Raw genomic sequence first — 18862 nt, 5'->3', positions numbered from 1 at the left:
GAGAGAATGGAGGGGTGGCAGCGAGTAGATTGGCGATAGCCAGAGACAGGCGACAAGCAAAAAACCTTTGATGATTTGATAAATAAACTCAATGCTGTTTATGGTGAGATGCTGTCTGAATCTTAGTTACCAAACTAAGGGTACAAAGATTAGGATGCATTTGATGAAAAGTCGATAGTTTTTTCCAATTTCCCATCATCCTATTTAAGGACAAGGAGTCCATCATATATTTTGTAAACAATTGGTATCATTCATTGCTTAACATTCCATAAAGTCACTTTAACATCAACTTATACATAGCCTTTTGTTATGGAGAAGCAAGAGAGCTCAACTCTAGGAAGTTTCTCAAGTGGTAAAAGCATGTTTCGCCTCACTCAAAGCCAGGATTAAAATTACCACTTGCGTAATCTCTTTGCCCCCACCCCCAGAAGTACACCCATGCATATTAGTCGTGTGCTCAGCCAACCACCATGAACCACAACCCTGACAATCAACGAAAAACTCCACATTCACGCAACCACCATCAACGAGACAACTGTGCACCTCGGATCCGACGTCATGAGACCTCTGTTAACGGCCAGAGAAAGAGAATGTGACTTGCGAGATAGATGCTCTAAGCGGGAGAGACGAACCAAGTGTGGGGTCGGAGGCGACGACGAGAAGCCATTTTTGAGTGAAGATGTGAAATGATAATGAAACGGTTCAGGAGCATCGGCTATAGTCATAAGTGAATTTGGCCAACTCTCTAACTAAACCTTAGGGAAGAAAATCAATGATACATTAAGGGGAATGTGACTTAAGCCAATCAAGGAAAATCAATAGTGATGGTAATCCAACCTATGTAATTTGCGATGCCATGAATTAGGTTCATATGGGTAATAACAAGTCACTTGTTAATCTAGTGACCCACTATTAAAAATTATTGTCCATCCTAAGGTGAGAATAGGGTAAGACTGCAATGAAAAAGAGGTTGAGCTAAGCTCTTGATGAATTCCATAGTAATTATTGGTGATGTATTAATTTGCAGAATACACTTCATAAAATCATTTATAAAAGTGGGGAGTGAGGCTGCTCCTATGAGAATTTTGGCAAAATATCTAGAGCACTTAATGAATAAACCCAGCACGCGAATGGTCTATTAGTGCGAAACAACGTTAAACAACAAAATTTGTGAGGGTTGTAATGTGATTGGTGAAAATTATGATTTACATGAGAAATTCTTGATTCATTAAAGTTGTAAAGTTCACCAATGACTTCGTGAATTGTATTTCATTCTTTCTAGGTCTTGTTCATAGCCAAAAAGGCACCAATTCTGATGTATTTCATTCCATTTAGTTTAACCAAGTATTTATCTTTCCTTGCTTTTGAAAACCTTTTGAAATATTTGCGTGATTGTTGGATATTTTTAACAATTTTGAAAATCTGAAAGCCCTCAAATTGTAACGGCTTTGTAACATCTGATTTGATTTGTTTCTTTATGAGAAAATGACATAAATAGTCCATAAACTTTGGTCCAATGTGATTCATGTTTGTTTAATGTGGTTTTTGAAATTTAACCTAATGTACAATATGGTTCTTGAACTTTCAATTTGTTCAAATTAATCCCCGAACTATTGGTATATGTTCGATTTAGTCCTCGAATTATATGAAAATATTTAATGTAGTCCTTTCATTAATTTAAGATCGGGACTATATTGAACATTTTCATATAGTTCAATGACTACATTGAAAGTGTATTAGAAGTAGAGGAACCATATTGAACAAATTAAAAGTTCAAGGACCACATTGACCAAATTAAAATCTTAGGGACCATATTGCACATCAGACTAAAGTTCAAGGACCATTTGTGTCATTATCCTTTTCATTATTAATCATCTCCTTCATTTTCCTATAAAGGGAATCTCCAAATCATAATCCAGACATACCAAACCAAGAAATTCTATCTTTTCTTTCCAATTATTTACTGGGTTTCACAAATAACGTGGATGTTCCTATTACCTCTATTTATTTAGTGTGGAGTAAAGAGGAAGATCCATTGTATCCTAGGATAATACCCGCTAGAGTTTGTCGTGCCGAGTATCATACTTTGAGAAACATAATTTTCTTTAAGGACAGTATTTGCATATCTCAGATATTTATTTTTATTTTCGTCTTTTCTAACAGATTTTTCAGCAGAAAGTTCACCTACTTAGATGAACACAAAAAGGGTTGGGTACTCGATTGCAAATCCGGTAAAATTCAGGCACTTAGGTGTCATTATTCCGTTATTCAAGAACAAGAAAAGAAAGTCTTTAAGTTGTGTAGATTATTGCATTGTATGGCCTAATATTGCACAATTCTTGGAATGGAAACTCGACAATGGTCGGCAGGATACCAAAATGCAAATGTTGGATTGGGAAATGTTTTCCAACAAATTCAATTGACACTTCGAACAATATGGGAATTCAAAATAGGAATATTTAGACCTTCTATATAGCATGCACCTTGCTATTTAGGTTGACCTGGAGCGACATTATTGGACGGCAAAAATATTGAAAGGGTCCAAACTTTGAATATTATGGGAATTTGAATAGTGCAAATTTTTTTTCCAAATGCACCATGGATATGAATAACGAATTGGGATAGATCGACTCACTTTCAAAAAAATTTTGGGGTGAAATTGACATAAAGAACAATTGACATTTTGCGCTAGAGCCCAAAGTATGAAGGCCCCTATGTACAATTTAATTGTCTGGTCATTCGTTCTACTGTTAATATAAAATATTAGGTGTTAGATTTACCGATGAATAATTGAGATTGGGATATGAATAGGATTTTTCTGATCCTATATAGGGCCCGCCCGAGCACAAAGTCGAAAAGGACTTCCACTTTTTGGCAGAAACCTACCTATGCCATGCATGTCAACCATTTTGACTCCTCCTCTAATTTTATAACCACTTTTCATTGTCCTGTTTTGGCCCTTTTTCTACTCCTCTCCATGCTCAGGACATTTTCGGTTTGAGGTTACCTATCATGTGCATGGCTTTGAGGTTGATTGGGCTGACTCCTTTAACATACATCATATGAATACCGGGAAAAGTTGATTCTGTGGTTCCAAGAGGCACCGTAACTTTATAATCTTTCATCGTCAAATTAAAATATAATAGATTCCAATCATTCGACAAATCTCAATATGGACAATTGTGATTTTTTTACTTTTCGATCTAACAGGTATATAATATACATATAATATCAAAATGAGTCATATTGCATCAATTAAACTTTATACATATCAAAATTACCCATTCAATCAATAATATCGAAGTATATATCAATGGTCCAGTCCATTGATCAATCCAGTACTCAATATCTAACTAAGCTCGCGCTTAACGCCCCGTGACATGGCTTACAAAGATTCTCCCTAGCTAGGTCTCGACCCATATCTGCATGTGGCTTTGCCCAAAAGGGAAGTCCATAAGACAGTATACATACTTACAACCCTTCAATGGGTTCATAACATGGCAACATGAGCATACGACTGACATCATCCTCCAATAACCCCCAAAGGCAATTCAGAATTTATCTCATAAATTGGTTTCATGAACCAAAACATATAACCTTTAATAAATCAATTCATCAAGCAGAATACATTTCATAAACCAGATTCATAGTGCAAAACACATAACCTTTTGCAATTCCTTTCATATAGAATGTCTCAAACCATTCACAAATAATCAATTCAAACTATTTCAAGAGATACTTTACTACTCCATTTCAAATAACTAGAGTGGTAATAAATGCTCGATTTGGCTTTTATGTAACAAATATGCTCCAACCATCACATTTTCTTTTGGTAAAATCATACCGAGCGATGCCTTTCATAATTTATAACATATCTAATGCCTACCGTAGTAGCGCGCTAGTCTTTTTAGGTAGTAAGTTGTATGTTTCATTTTGAGTCCAAGTGATCATGAGTTCTAAAGATAAATGAGTCATTACCTCTAACGGTCGCCGAGGTGAGGGTCTGGTGACTCTCGCTGGCTATAGTGAAAAAAAAAAAGAAGAAAAGAATAAAATAGAAAATATATAACAAAAATTCAGAAACATTTTTAAAAAAGTGCAAAAATTATTCATGTCAATGCCGGCTGTATCATGTGGACTTCACGTCAGAGATTTCCAATCAAAATTGACTGAAAAAACTATATTGTCATTTTGGTAAAAGATTTAGGACTAAATTAGCAAAATTAAAAGATTTATGTTTAAATTGAAATTTGTACAGTAAGTTTATGACTTTTTTTGGCAATTATTTCACTGGAGATGTGTCTCAAGATTCTCGATGCGCACCTTCGACGAGTAGACAAGAGCATCATTATGATAACATTCCCGGCTCGCAGAAAGCAAGTGATGAGCCTCCACCAGCTTATTACCCAAACAAATTTAGCTGGAGTTTGTCAAGTGAAGATTGATTTGCATCGTCAAGTAAAGGAATCAGGCAGAGGTGAAGCTACTCAAATGAAAAGTCTAAGAGGAATCCGAGAAACGCAAACTCACACGATTAGAAAATTGTCATAGCAAATCGTGACAAATACTCGTTTCAGGGAAAGACCCCACCTTAACACACATTTTTTGGGATCTTCGTATATTATCCCATTAATTCACAAAATTAACCTACAGTTAGAATTACAAACTACAAGCAACTAATCAATAATATGATCATACTAAATGTTTTTGGACAATTTATTTTATTAATATAGAAATGATTTTTTCGGTTTTCATGCATTTTTACATTATGAAGTGAATATGGAGAATTTTATAGCACTCCATGTAGTTTTTTGTTTAGCCTTATGCTTCTTGCAGTTTGATAAGAACAAGTTTTAATGATCAATCTCATTCACATCTCATTAAATTTTTATTTTTTCAATAACAAATATTTAAAATGAATGGCATCATTTAAGAGACTTTTTTTAGATAGAATCCATCTTTTAAGTATCAATAAATTATTATAACAAATAGACCTCATTTAATGTCGTTCGATGAGAACAATTCACTCACTACGCTCATTCGAGTTTTCAATAACAAAAAATATCTGAAATGAATAACATCAGTTGATAAACATTTTAAAGAGATTTTATCTTCCAACAGACCTCATCTAGTGAGAGGATGCAAGTGTATAATATCACATGTAGTGATATATAAATTTATAGAATGGAGATGCCCTAGGAGTAGGGGATCTATTATGAGTGTGCAAAAGAACCGGAAATTATTTCGACGGCCCAAAATGACCGGTTTGATGGACTCACCCGAGGACCGGATCACTACCATTGGTGGTTCTCAGTTCCCATTTTGTGGAACCGGTCTTTAGTGGGCATTCCCGGTTCCAAGGTGAGAGGAACCGATCACCCCTAGGATCTACAGTAGATTTATGCTCTCAACAAGCAACTTCTTCAATTCATTAATCGTTTGAAACTTGATTTGGCATCTCTAACATTATTAAAACAACATATATTTCCAATTCCAATGTAATAACTCACCGAATATCTGAATGAGAGAAAGAGAGGGCACACACCTAAATATTAAAAATCGCCCCCGAAAATCTCAGGCATCAAAGATAGAATTTAGTGAAATGAAGTAAAAACGTTCAACAGGAAAGGCTAAAATCATTACACCGGCGCTCCACGCCACCGGATCTTTGCTCTTGAGCTTGCTCTTGATGTTTCTTGATGCATGATGCTTGTTCCGACTGCGATGAGAGACGATGAGCTTGAATGTGGTATGGAGTAGCGAAACTCCCCAATGCTAGTGATGGCGAAGCCAGCGATGGAGGAATCACATTATTAGCGGTGTTGTAGTCTATTGCAGAAACAAATTTCCCAACACCGTCAGAACCATTTGCACCATACTTAATTTCATGTTGATGTTGTTGCTGTTGATCATGATGCCTCCTAATTTCTTGCTGCTCACGAACCCTACCCATGTCCTGTTGCTCCCTCGCTGCTGCAATAGCCGCAAGTTGATGCTCTTCAAACAACTGTTGTTGCTTTCCCAATGTCGACCCTCCACCATGCCACAATGTGTCACCCTCGCCCCTAGCCGTGATCCTCGGCGCCGTGTTGTACAGCGCCATCATGGACGACAAGGGATTACCGGCCATGAATGTCGCCCCAGGAGGTTGCATTATGGTTGGTATCATCGAGTGGGGTCCAATGTAGGAAGCGAGCTCTTTGTTGGCATTGCCGAGCTCCTTCTGCAGCAAGTTGAGCTTGTGTTGGAGGATAGAGATCAGTCCGACACACCCATAGATGGGGTCACGGAGGCGGACCTCGGCCTCATAGGCAAGGGAGTTTGCCGCATCTTCTCGCTGCGACACGTGGAGCTCGCTCAAGAGCTTGGCTACATTGCTCGCGCCGAAAACCTCGTGGACGTAGGCAAACTTTTGGGGCTGGTCCGCGGGGAAGTATGGCGCGAACACGCATTCTGGGGTGCATTTCCGGCGTTGGCACTTGCACGCCGCGCACGGAGAACTCAGCGACGACATAACATTTGTCCACTCTCAATGTGAGGAAACCCCGTCAAAGAGAATGAATGTCCCCAGCTGCAAGATCATAGAGAAGGAGAGACATTTAAGGGTACTTGAAAGATATGACTCCAGATTCAACCAAGTAGGCTAAAATCAGAAACTAACATAATCAATTCAATTCACCTATAGTCCATGTTTCGAAACACAATGAAAATCGATCAGATTAGACGTTTAAGTTGTTAAGCGAAAAGATAATCACTTCTTAATTGGGATGCTCAACCAAAAAACATGTATATTATTAATTTGCAAATGATCTAAACTTAATAGGCTACAACCTAAGCCACAGATTTTCGATTAGTATATATATCTCCGTACTTTTTTCTTTCCAGGATGTTGATCTCAAATCATATCACCTCGATTTCGTCTCTCACGGGTGAGTTCAAATCTGAATCTGGAATTCTCTCTGCAAAGATCATCTCAAGCATCCTCTCTCACCTCTTTTCACTTTCACTCTTTTCAGAATACAGAAATGGTCGAAAATCACTTCTTCCTTTGATTCTCCTCACTCTTCCCTTCTTTCCAATTCACCCAAACAAACCCAGAACAGCAAAAGCATTTCGAGGAACAAACGAATGAATCAGACAGAAATATTACGTTCAGCATTGATGCACGACGTACCTGGTACACGGTCTCCTCCAGCCTGAGCGATCCCTCTGTCTCTCCCTCTCTCTGAAGAGAGTGCAGCGGATAGAGACAAAATTGATTCAACAGAGAGATGTGGGTGTTGGAGGAATTGTTATGCGTGTTTTTTTAAAAAGGAAATGCAATCTAATCTATTATTATTTAGTATATAAATCCAGATAATATTATATCATATATCTGTCTACCTTAATATTATATCATATAAAGCGAACTCAATACATCTTCCTACCTTAAAATTTCATATAAAAATGCTCTAATCAAAGCCAACATCCATTGTAAGATTAACAATGGAGTACATGACTGATAAGGTACTAATTTAAATGACTTGCTTGAGTCTTTTAAAATATAATAGAAAGATAGATGTTTTAATCTTACAATAATTTGAATTCATTTCCATAAATTGTAGCAACTAAAAAAAAAATTTCTTTGCACTATATTTGTTAGGAGGGATTAGGAGGGAAGGAAAGGTTTCTGAAAACACAATCGTGTTTAGGGATTAGTAATCAGTTTTTATGTAGGATTTGATGGGATTTGTGGATTAGTAAACAAATTTTATTTTTCTTTCTTACTTATACCCTTATTTGCATTAAAGAATTTTTATTTCTTTATTTCCCTCGTTAAATATTATAATTCAATCCTCTCTAATCCCTTCTTTTCTTTCCTCTCATAATTATTTCAATCCATTCTTTTGCTTCTTAATTACTAAATCCAAACTCAACGTTTAAATTTTTTTTTTCATTTTTCCACACGCGTGTACAAATAACCTAGAGAATTCTTTTTCTATGAGTATCACTACATATCTATACACATCGCATGTAGACTTTTTAATTCTCAAGACATTATTCGTGAACATCAACTGAAGTAATCGTAATGCTTATAATTGAATTGCCAATTAACATTATTTTCAGCGAAGACCATGAAAATTTATGAAATTTTTTTCTAATTTACCTGACTTTTACAACGTGATGAGTTGCTTTTGTTTTTAGATAGTTTTATAGGAAATTTCTTATTTCAAATAATGTCTTTTTTTTTCAAATAATATCTTTACTAATCATGACTTATTCACTTTACTATTTACATAAACAACTAAATACAACACTAATAAAAAAATGCTTGTTACAATACTATTCAAATTAACAAACTATGTCAAGCAATGTTGGAGAATTGTTTAGGATACATTATTTATGAACTCTTTACATGCCACATGGATCAATCATTTCTGTTCACATGAAAAATGTGAGGTGATAGGATCCGGACACGTGGGTAACCTATTTTACCCAGCTTGGTGCTTATATATTGCACCGGTCACATATGTTTTAATAAGTAGATAACAAATTATGATATTCTGAAAGTCACACAAAAAGAATATTATCTACAAATAATCCAGAGGATTCATTTTTCTCCTGTTATCACTGCACATCCTGTTTAGGCTTTATGATTGCTCAGACATTACTTATGAAGATCAGCGAAATTAATCATGATGATTACTAAATGAATTGTCAATTACTATTATTAAATCATGGTAATTTTAAAAAATCATTTTCTTGACTTTTACAAAGTAGTTTGCTTTTATAGTTAAATCGATTTTCAATTGTTTTATGGATGATTGCACATTTCAATTATTTTTTTACACATCACAATTGAATGACTTTTCTATTTTACATAAACAACTATTGTATAGTTTAGATTATACTTATTCAATTAATTAAAAATAATTATTAATGCAGTCTCTTTATATGACTAATAAATGAAAAGAAAATCAATAATGAATTTAGCTTGTGATTAATTACAGAATGAGAGAAATGAACAAAGTCTAACGCTTGATCAAAAGATTGTGAGTTTCTTCATTTTCCACCTTTTTATCAATATCCACTTTTATCTTCTATTCAAGAAGTCTTCAAGCCATAATTTCTTTAGCCTGGCACTCTTAAAAATGAATGCTTTTGCAACTCTCTCATTTTCCTCTAGATAATCAAAGGCATATGAGAGGGTGGATCATTCATGAGCCTTCACATATTAGAAGGATCAATAATGTCAGTTTATACGAAATAGAAGAGTCCGTAGGATCATCTTTAGTGTAATAAGTAAGTAACAAGCTATAGAAATTACCATGACAATCAGATTGTTAAAATCATATGAGAAAAGTCAAGCAATTAAATCACTTCAGTTTCATATGAATTCAGTTCATTCCATTAGTACTAGAAAAAGAAGACACGCTTTGCGTGTGAAGAGAAAGTAGGAACAGTTCATTCTATTAGGCAATTCTTATGGGAAGGAAAGCTGAAACTCACAGATCCCACAAAGTTGCATAGAAAGTAGCTTGCTCGATCTGAAACTCAAGAATAAAGTATTGCCGGGCCACATGCTTTGGAGTCTCATCAATCATTCGACCTCATCCCAATGCAATATTGGATTTATCACACTAAATGCATAGGTACTAATATTATGCAACTCAACATAAAGGGCAGTATGGCTTGGAGTTGGTGATGTATTCTCAAGCTATGACTTGCTCTAACACCTATCATCTATAGCAAACATACTGTTGCAAGAGATATACAAGGAATTCAGATAAGAGGGACCAGGAGTGAACTGGTATCAATTGACTTGGACCAGTGATATTAGCAAGTATAATTTTATCGGCTTGCTTGTTTGTACATATAGGCTACTGACAGAAATAGTCATATCACGATGGTTAATACTAATTATAACTTTTGTATGACTAGAATAGCAAACGAAAACCACTTATTCTTTGAGTGCACTTAGACAAGAAGTATATGATGCAATATTCTAGCACAAAACGGAATTAGGCGTTCTACAGGAGATTTGAATTTAGAATTTCAATGGATGATCAAGGCCACCAAGGGCAAAAACTTGGCGGCAAGACTCCTTAAGCTGTCTTTCTTAGCGAATATCTATTGCATTTGGATGGAACGCAACGGCAGAATTAGTCTCTACCAACATTGTAGGCCTTCTCGCAAATATTTTTATTGGCTACTATATGGAGGCGTCCTTCCCCCATCTTCTCGCATAATTAGTCTCTTTGTAATGCTAGGGGATTCTCCTAACCTTTTTAACTTCATTTGATTAATGATATTCACATATTTACACACAAGAAAAAGTGGGAACAAATTAAATTTATAAAAAATAAAAGAATGATTTTTATCAAGTCCACTCCTGGTATAAAAAAATAACTTTCACATTAACTGTTGGATGGTAGACATATGGCAAAATTCAATTATAAAATTAACTCCAAACACACATGTCACTTATCCAACGGTGAATGTGTAAGGATATTTTTACTCTGACATTGGACCTGATAATAACTGTTAAAACAATATGTTTTGTATATAATTTATATTGTCGTAAAACGAAAAGTGAGAGATTCATGGAATAGTTAACAAATATATTGAATTGGAATTTAGAAGGTGAAATATGCATTGATTACTTGCGAATTATCTTGGTTATTGTAAACTACGGTTTTGTCCATCTATAAGTATGTGCAATCCTAAGGTATTTGAAATATATGCAGCGGTTTTCATGGAAATTTCTTCCTTAAAGTTTGGGTTGAAGTGGTCGATGAGCTTGCTATTGTATAAATATGAATTTTCTTGATGTTGTCTGTCTTAGTATCTCCAATGAAAAGATGAACTTTTGATAATTTACACATAATATATTAATGTAGCTTAAATTGAGAGAAACAAATGGAAAATAAAAATCATGCGCAATGTGCGGATTGACCTATTCTAATAAATTTGATGGAATGTGTGATTCCTCCTTATCCTTGTTTTTCCACACGTTTTTTTTCACTATTTCCATTTGTCGAGGGCAGTTTTGTTACGAGGGGAGGATAACAAAAGGTTCGTTTTGCAAACATTGAGTGTTCTTGCAAACTGTCATGTCTAAGTGCATAGATGCGTACTTCTGTCGTTAAATTATGATCGATGTTTACGCATGACAAATATATTACTATTCATCACAATGTTTCTGAACTTTCTAACAGGGGCTTGTGCCTAAAGACTTGGTGCAAGTACACTTTGTGCATCGCATGCACGACCTCTGCGGAGTTAACTTTGGATTAGTGGTGGGATCCCAACTTAACTCCGTCTAATTGAGGATAATTTAGAGAGTTTTGATTTGGAGGATCTCCGGTTTACCTACCTCCTAACCTTTTTCTATCGGGCTTCATGTTGACCCATATCGTTATTACATATCTCTAGTCGCAAGGTAAGATTCTTTTCCATAATAAATAATAGGCATAAACAGAGGGGATGAAAGTAATAAGTAACATATAAACTCAATAATAGATTAAAAAAGTAAGCAAAATAAGTAAAGAATTGGATTTGTCAAGGTAGACATTTTGTAGTGCGAAGCAGATAAACGATTAGAAAATGACTCTATATATGCTCAGCCAATGCCATTGTGAACGCTTCAACTAAGTTAAGAAGCTTTCATTTTCACAAGGTACAACAGGGTCAACCAAATCATTTGGATCTTGTTGACCAGCAATTAGTATAGTTGATGTGGCACAAATTTGTTGATTCATCAAATCTAGTCATTAAATGTTGAGCATGACATTTTAGAAGGGGGGAAAAAGACAATATTCACGAGCCATATAATGCCAAGAAATAAACAATTGCTAGCTGTTGACTTGCTAACAAGGGTAGCGTGAGCGGCCATCTGTAGAAATTGAGCACAAACGGACAGAAAGGGATCGCTGTCGATTGGAAAAGTTTTTCAGTTCATTAGGTATTTTCATGTCACCCGTGTTGAGATTATGATTAAGATGGAAATTGACTAGACTTCAATTCATTGAAGCGGCTAGATATTCATCGATCACGGTTGAGCAAACGACCTCGTTTCCGCGGTCTTTTGCCAATTGGATTTCTCTAGCCGAGCCACATCGACCGATTTATAATTGATTAATATCAGGTCAGATTTTTCGGCGAGAGAAATCGCCGATGACGCTCAAATAAACGGTTTTTAAAAGGTATAAAAAAAAGTGAAGGAAGCGTTACACGAAATTTGCGGGATTTTTTTTCTTACTAGATATATTATCCTTTCTTGGTAATGTGCGAATTAAAGGAGTGCTACAGTTGCTTTCTTCCCACTTGTCAACCATCGCTTTCAAGAAGGTTAGACGCAATTCGGGCACAATAATTTGCTCCTAGTAGTTGACCGTATAGGTTATCTAAGTATTTCACATTCTACTATGGTCATACTATAATATAGACCTCAAATTTGTGAATTCCAAGGCACATGGTCCATGCGCAATTGGTCATCATGCTACCATTTTCAAATGAAATTTTAGGAACAAGGGCTGTACGTTTGTTTTTTATTATCCAGTACATAAACTGCCCTCCAGTTTAGATGTTACGTTGAATATGTTAATGGTGTGTGTGTGGGCGTGCAATTTTTTTTTTTTATTATTGGTAATGAGAGGAGAAATCTAGAGGGCTGGACGATGAGATATTTGCCAATATATGAGATATTTGTCAATACATGAATATTTCAATAAATATTCTTTAGAGCACCCGTTAACCAGCTAAACAAGAAAAATTCCCAAATTACAATATATTAACTTTTTTTCTCTGTAAAATGTCTAGTTACCATGATTTTGTGTGATAACAAGATAAAGTCGAACAAGATCACAAAGATTATAACAAATCATAGTCCCACACAACACCCTCCCTGAAAAAGTCAAACTCAAGGTGATGGTGATGAAGCACGAGGCTCGACATGGGAGAGAAGATGACCACGATGGCCCGATAGAATGACGAATCTGGTTCATTAAAAATGTTGGCTCCCACGTGGGCCTCATGAGATCTGACAATCCAGATCCGATTTACTATGTCCACCAAGTTCATGTAAAAATTGGCCCAACTCCTGGTTATGGTAACGTGCCATCTGCTTAGGGGAGAGGGAGAATTAACATGGCATTATGGTAAGGAATGAAATAGGGTATCCAAAGAAAAAGAGAATGGGACGCATCCCCTCTCGTGCTCTTCCCTATAGCTCTCGTGACAAAAAAGATTATATAAAATACGTCGTCAGTGTAAGGTATTTTTTACACAAACAATCATGGAATAGAAACTTTCATCTACTCATAGGATAACTACATATACTAAAATTAAAAATTCTAAACGTGTCAGCGCCTGAACCCTGCTGGTGTAACTTTTCCTTTTTTAACACCGCCGGGGTGCCAAATAAAAGTCCTTAAATAAGAGATCCCACTAATCCTAAGATGTTAGACCGAGCTCCTCCAAGCTAGCCAACAGTTCAGAAATATTTAATGGGCCTCACCCGGTTGGCCCACGAAACTTTTCAGCCCGATCCCATCAGCCACGAAGAGGAATCTTGGGGAAGCCCAAACATGTGAAGAAGAAGTTGAATCGAGGTGAGAAATCCGACTTCAAATTCACCTTCCAAGTGCTCCAAAGAGTTAAGAGACATCATGCCTACTGCTGATTTTATTCAATCAGAAATATTTATCATCATATAACATTACTGTGCATAATTAATGACTTGAAATGATAGGCAATAAATCATAATTTATAAGAAAAATGTTCAACATTAAGTTTTCGGAAAATATTCTCCTTTGGAAAATATTTTCCCGGAAGTCATTTTCCTGGAAAATATTTTTCCGAACATAATTTTCCGGTGTTCGCGACCAATATGAAAAAGTTTCGGAAAATATTTTTCACCGGGCGGATCTGCGGCGGCCGGCGTGGCTGGCCGACCGGCGGCGGAGACCGGCGGCCGGCGACGGCGGCGGCCGGCGACCAGCGGCGGCGAGCGACCAGCGGCGGGCGGCCAGGCCGACGACGGCCAACGGTGATGACCGGCGATCAACTTTCTCTCCCATGGAAAATATTTTCCCTTCCATGGGCAATTTTGCCTTCAATTTGGGGAAAATGATTTCCTCTTTGTGAAAAGAGGAAATCATTTTCCTGAAAACAATGAAGGATTTGGGGGGGGGAAAAATGTTTTCCGGTCCTCGAACACCGGAAAACGCGAAAAATATTTTCCGGAAAAATATTTTTCCGCAAACGAACACAGCCTTAGTTTTGAATGGATAACGAAGAAAAGAGAGTGAAGAATTAGAAGGGTAAGTTCACATAACTGAAATTTGCAGTAATTTTGTGGGTTACAAGTTTTTATTTTTCCTGTTTCTAAATGAAATTGCATAAGATATTCTAGGACGAAGGCAAATTTGGTGGCCGTTGGTTAGCTGTGGCGACGAAAATTTTTTGATGTACAAGATTATCTAGAGGCTTTCAATCTAAATTGTAACTAGAATGCATCATTCGAGTCTATACTTGTTATTAGTATAAGTCATAATCACATGCCATAACGTGATGAACAAAATCGCAATTCTCTAACTTGTAAGATATCCTTCTTTTGTACATAGTGAAATGTCCGAGATTCATTGAGCACCTGATTAAATCCTCACTATATACGGCATCCGCCAGTCCCACGGCTGTCGATTGATTACCGAAACGCACAAACATGTGCGCTCTTAGGTGAAAATGCTTGAAAGAACGCGCTGTGGTGATTCGGACACGAGGCTTGAGTGACAAGAATGAACCCACTATCATTTGGGCAACCCCTTAGGGTTAATTGGAAAGTATTTTTAATATGTCACTTACACGGGGTCGATTCAGACCTCCTCATCCACAAAAATTCATATTCTTCCCAGAGCATCAAATTTTCAAACATATGATCCCTTTTAAAAATTTAAAACTTTCTCTCTGTTTTTTTTATAATTGTTTCCTTTTGCTCACTCATAAATATTTCCCCTAAGGCCGGTTGTTCACCTATACAAATCTTCAATCTGATAAATGTTATCTATGCAAGTCAGGGAAGAAAAGGAATGAGAAGTGCGGCTTTTTAGACATTGCAATCCTCTTAATTACAATGGAATTTATTGACTAGTCACCTCCAGCTCAATTCCACTAAAATATTTCCAAATGGGTAAGTACCAACTTTATCAGTCTGGCTACACTAATGAGGAATAATGCTAATATTCCTCGTACCCAGTCACTATAGTCTAAAGTATAGCCGACCATCTAATGTCAATCTCATGACCAAGAGATTCCACTTCCAACTTTGGGGAAAGAGAAAAAGCTGAGATAGCACTCGCTATGAAAAGTATCATATTACGATGGAAGATGAATTTCATGAGATAGATGTGAAATTGTCCTAAGAAAAACTTTAGAAGGCTTCATCCTGTGTGTCATCCGAACCTCATGATCTCTAGAATGTAAGGCAAACAGAGGGCATTCTCTCTCTTCAAGGAAGAGAAAGATATGGAAGGAATTGGGAGCGTAGGGCATGTGTGTACTGGCACGTCAAAATAAGGAACGCATCCATAGAGCCCGTCGTCCTTATAAATCAATCGGACAGGCCATGGAGGCCCACATGGGAGTTTCGGCTCCTTTACCATGGTGAGGTTACTTCTTATAGCCAACCATCTAATGTTGATATGATGACCAAGAGATTCCACTTCCAATTTTGAGGAAAGAGAAAATGCTGAGATAGCACTCACTATGAAAAGTATCATATTAAGAAGGAAGACAAATTTCTTATGCAGATGGAAGTGAGATCAGTCCTTTCCTGTTCGTCCATTGAATTTCACATGTACTTTCTTCGAACACTATGTGTACTAGTTATTGGTTTATTTCTTATGCAGGATGATCACTACAACGAGGACCGCGATGATATCTATTTGCATGTTTGCTTGGTTTTCAGGTCAAGCAATGGAGATAACAATATGTTATACATTTTAAAGAATTACTATAGAGGTTTAGTCGTAGATAACTCGTAGCCATTTGCAGTTAAGTTATTTTGATAACTAGCTATATAGACATAAGAACGAAGAAGAGTTTTCTTTTTTTGTTACATGTTAACACACTCATTACAGTTGGGAACTCCAACTCGGGATCTAGGTCACGATCAACATTGTTACTAGCATGTGTCGACGTTGATGCCGTTGGCCTATGAGAGAAGAATATGGTTTTGGTTTTCGATCTTTTTGAAAGAACAATCAGTCGTCGAATCTGGCAAAAGAAAAAAGAAAAATAGTTATAGAAATTCAAGATTTTGATTAGAATGATGATTGTGATAATTAACATGCTTACGTTTAATAAGAATTATAAAAGATTATTCCTTTACTATTTCGAAGTCATGTATTTCTAGCGATTAATAAAAGGCTCGAGCTTTTTCTAACTTTTTTTTTTTTGCTACAGACACTCCCTACATCTTGATCTTCTTTTGCTCGAAATCAAAGATAAGCAAGCTTCACTTGAACAAGATGTGAAGAATCTTCATAAAATTGTTGAGGAAAACAATCAGACTCAACGGTTTCAGGCAGCAAAAGATAAAGCAGAACTTGAGGAAGCTATTGCTCTGTGCTCAACCAACATGGACAAAGCTATGGGTGAATGTTCTTCGAAGATTGAGGAAGCTGTCTCCATTTTGGAAAACTTTCAACTCATTCGAACCCCTTCCAAGAAATAGCCTGCTTTTTAACATTTTTTCTCAAAAACTATCTTTTTCTCACTTGGTCTGTAATATTTTAACAATTCTTCATGTTAGACTGTTTGGTTAATTAATATCAATGCTTTATTCTATCTATTATCATTTTTGCTGATGACAAAAAGGGGGAGAAATTATATGCAGATTATGCAGATTTGCCATACTATCTTACGCAGGATCATATGCAGGTTATATACAAAGGAAGAGAAAGACATAGATATCAACAGAGTTTGCTCTTTCAATTTCAATATGTGCTTCATGCGCTTAATATGCTTTTTTACTTCCAAATTAATTTCAAATTGATTCAATCTTCAGGAAAGTTTTGTCACCATAAAAAAGGGAGAGATTGTTGAGGAAAACTCCTATTGATTTTGAAGTTGACAAAACCTTCCATGTTATTGTAAATCTGATACTTATTCTGAACTATTTTATTCCAGGTATGTATATATTCTAGAAACTTAGAAGGAAATTTTCAGACTTCACAAGCTAGCAAAATAAGAAGTTCATATCTTATTGAAGACCCACATAATCTTAGTTCTGAGAAGCAGACGCAGAAGTTATTCAGATGCAGACGCAGGCACAGAAATTATTCAGATGTAGAATTTCTTCAGACACAGAACTCAGAACGAAACATAACAGCTAGTGATCTGGTATGGATTTCACAGAAGAAAAGTTTTGATTGTCTCAATCTCAATCAAATTGATTGACAATCAAACATTACGACAAGTATGCATTACAAACGGATAAAGCTCTACTTATGGAAACCAAGATTCTGATTGTATGGGCAACCAGAATCAGCGGGATTCAGACTCTGTCATCCAACGGCTACTCAATCCTTTTTATACAAATCTGTCCAAGGTGAAGATTGGAAGATGATCCTCTGAAAGCTGTCCAACGGCTAGTTTGGAAGTTGAGGAGTATTTAAGGAGATCAACGAGCAGCAGAAAGAAGTACAGAATCAAGAATCAACAAGTCCAAAGTCTGAGCATACTTCAATAATTTCTTTTGTCTTTCTAAGCTGAAAATTAAGATCTTGAGGGACACTTTGTAAGAGTAATTGTGTGAGATAGAGAGTCCTATCATACACAAGAGTCTTTGTCACTCGAAGTTGTAATTCCTCTTGATTACATAGTGAAATCCAAATAGGTGAGGTCATCGGCATGGGAGAGTGGACGTAGGCTTGCTATAAGCCGAACCACTATAAACTTGTGTGCAGTTTTTCTATCCATTATCTCTTACTTTACACACTGCACATCAAGAGCACTATCTATATAAACTGTTTTAAATCTAAATTTTATTCAGACTCAACTATGATTTTTCATTTCCGCATAAATTGATAAAAATTGGTTAAGATCACCTATTCACCCCCCTCTAGGTGATCCTTGCTAGCTACATCAGATCTATGGCAAGCTCGCTTGAGGCCGCTCAAGCTCATGGTTTTGTGGGGGCCATGCGAGTTACCCTTGAGCTCGCAAGGGTCGCGACTGGCTGCACAAGCCTCTACAACAAAGCTAGCGAGTTACACAATTATGAAGCATAGCCCGATCACATAGCTGCCATGGCTAACGAATCGAGGTCATTTGACATTGATCTAGCTTTAAGCTGACCTTGCAACTATCATCAATCTCAAATTTAAGATTGGTCATGGTTGCGATTGCCTTTGGAGGACTGAAAATGGTGCGCCCAATGCAAAGAGGGAGATTGCCGCTAGGTCTATCCTTGGGTAGAGAGAGAGAGAGAGATTTCTTGAAGGGGGTAATTTGAGAAACAAAATGACAATTTGATAAATTTTCTATGGATCAGAGATTCACCTCGAGATCCAATATAAAATATGAAGATGATAATTGCAGGTTTCGAAACGTGAGAAGAAGCATTTGATAAGAGAAAATACGATTTGAAATTGGTTCTTGTAATTTTTCCATTGAAACATAAACGCAAACAAAAACGAATATTTAAAAGCATCTACTTTGTGGGTGGATGGTATTGGAATGTCCAGATCACACACTTCATTTGAATATATTACAATCGTCAGGAATGGACCAAAGAAAAAGATAATGAAACCCCATCGGGCCTCTCCCCTTCATAAGTCCGGTGTCAAATGAAACATAAAATAAAACAAAATAAAACCTT

At 36.4% G+C, this 18862-nt stretch overlaps 1 protein-coding gene across 1 annotated transcript; it reads right to left on the bottom strand.

Annotated features, from left to right (window-relative positions):
* Nucleotides 1-5459: 5459 nt before the first annotated feature.
* Nucleotides 5460-7289, bottom strand: LOC115682518 (protein LATERAL ORGAN BOUNDARIES-like). Its single transcript, XM_030606760.2, has 2 exons — nt 7175-7289; nt 5460-6571 (listed from the first exon to the last, which is right to left on the bottom strand). Exon 2 carries the CDS (start codon nt 6512-6514, stop codon nt 5618-5620), a length of 897 nt encoding a protein of 298 aa, XP_030462620.1. The 5' UTR covers nt 6515-6571; nt 7175-7289; the 3' UTR covers nt 5460-5617.
* Nucleotides 7290-18862: the final 11573 nt, after the last annotated feature.

The sequence above is a fragment of the Syzygium oleosum genome, unplaced genomic scaffold, assembly GCF_021117445.2.
Source record: "Syzygium oleosum isolate NSW1041296 unplaced genomic scaffold, Sole_v2.1 Sole_v2.01, whole genome shotgun sequence".
In the NCBI taxonomy this organism is placed as follows: Eukaryota; Viridiplantae; Streptophyta; class Magnoliopsida; order Myrtales; family Myrtaceae; genus Syzygium; species Syzygium oleosum.
The sequence above is the reverse complement of the archived record's forward strand: the minus strand, read 5'-3'. Positions and strand labels throughout refer to the sequence as shown.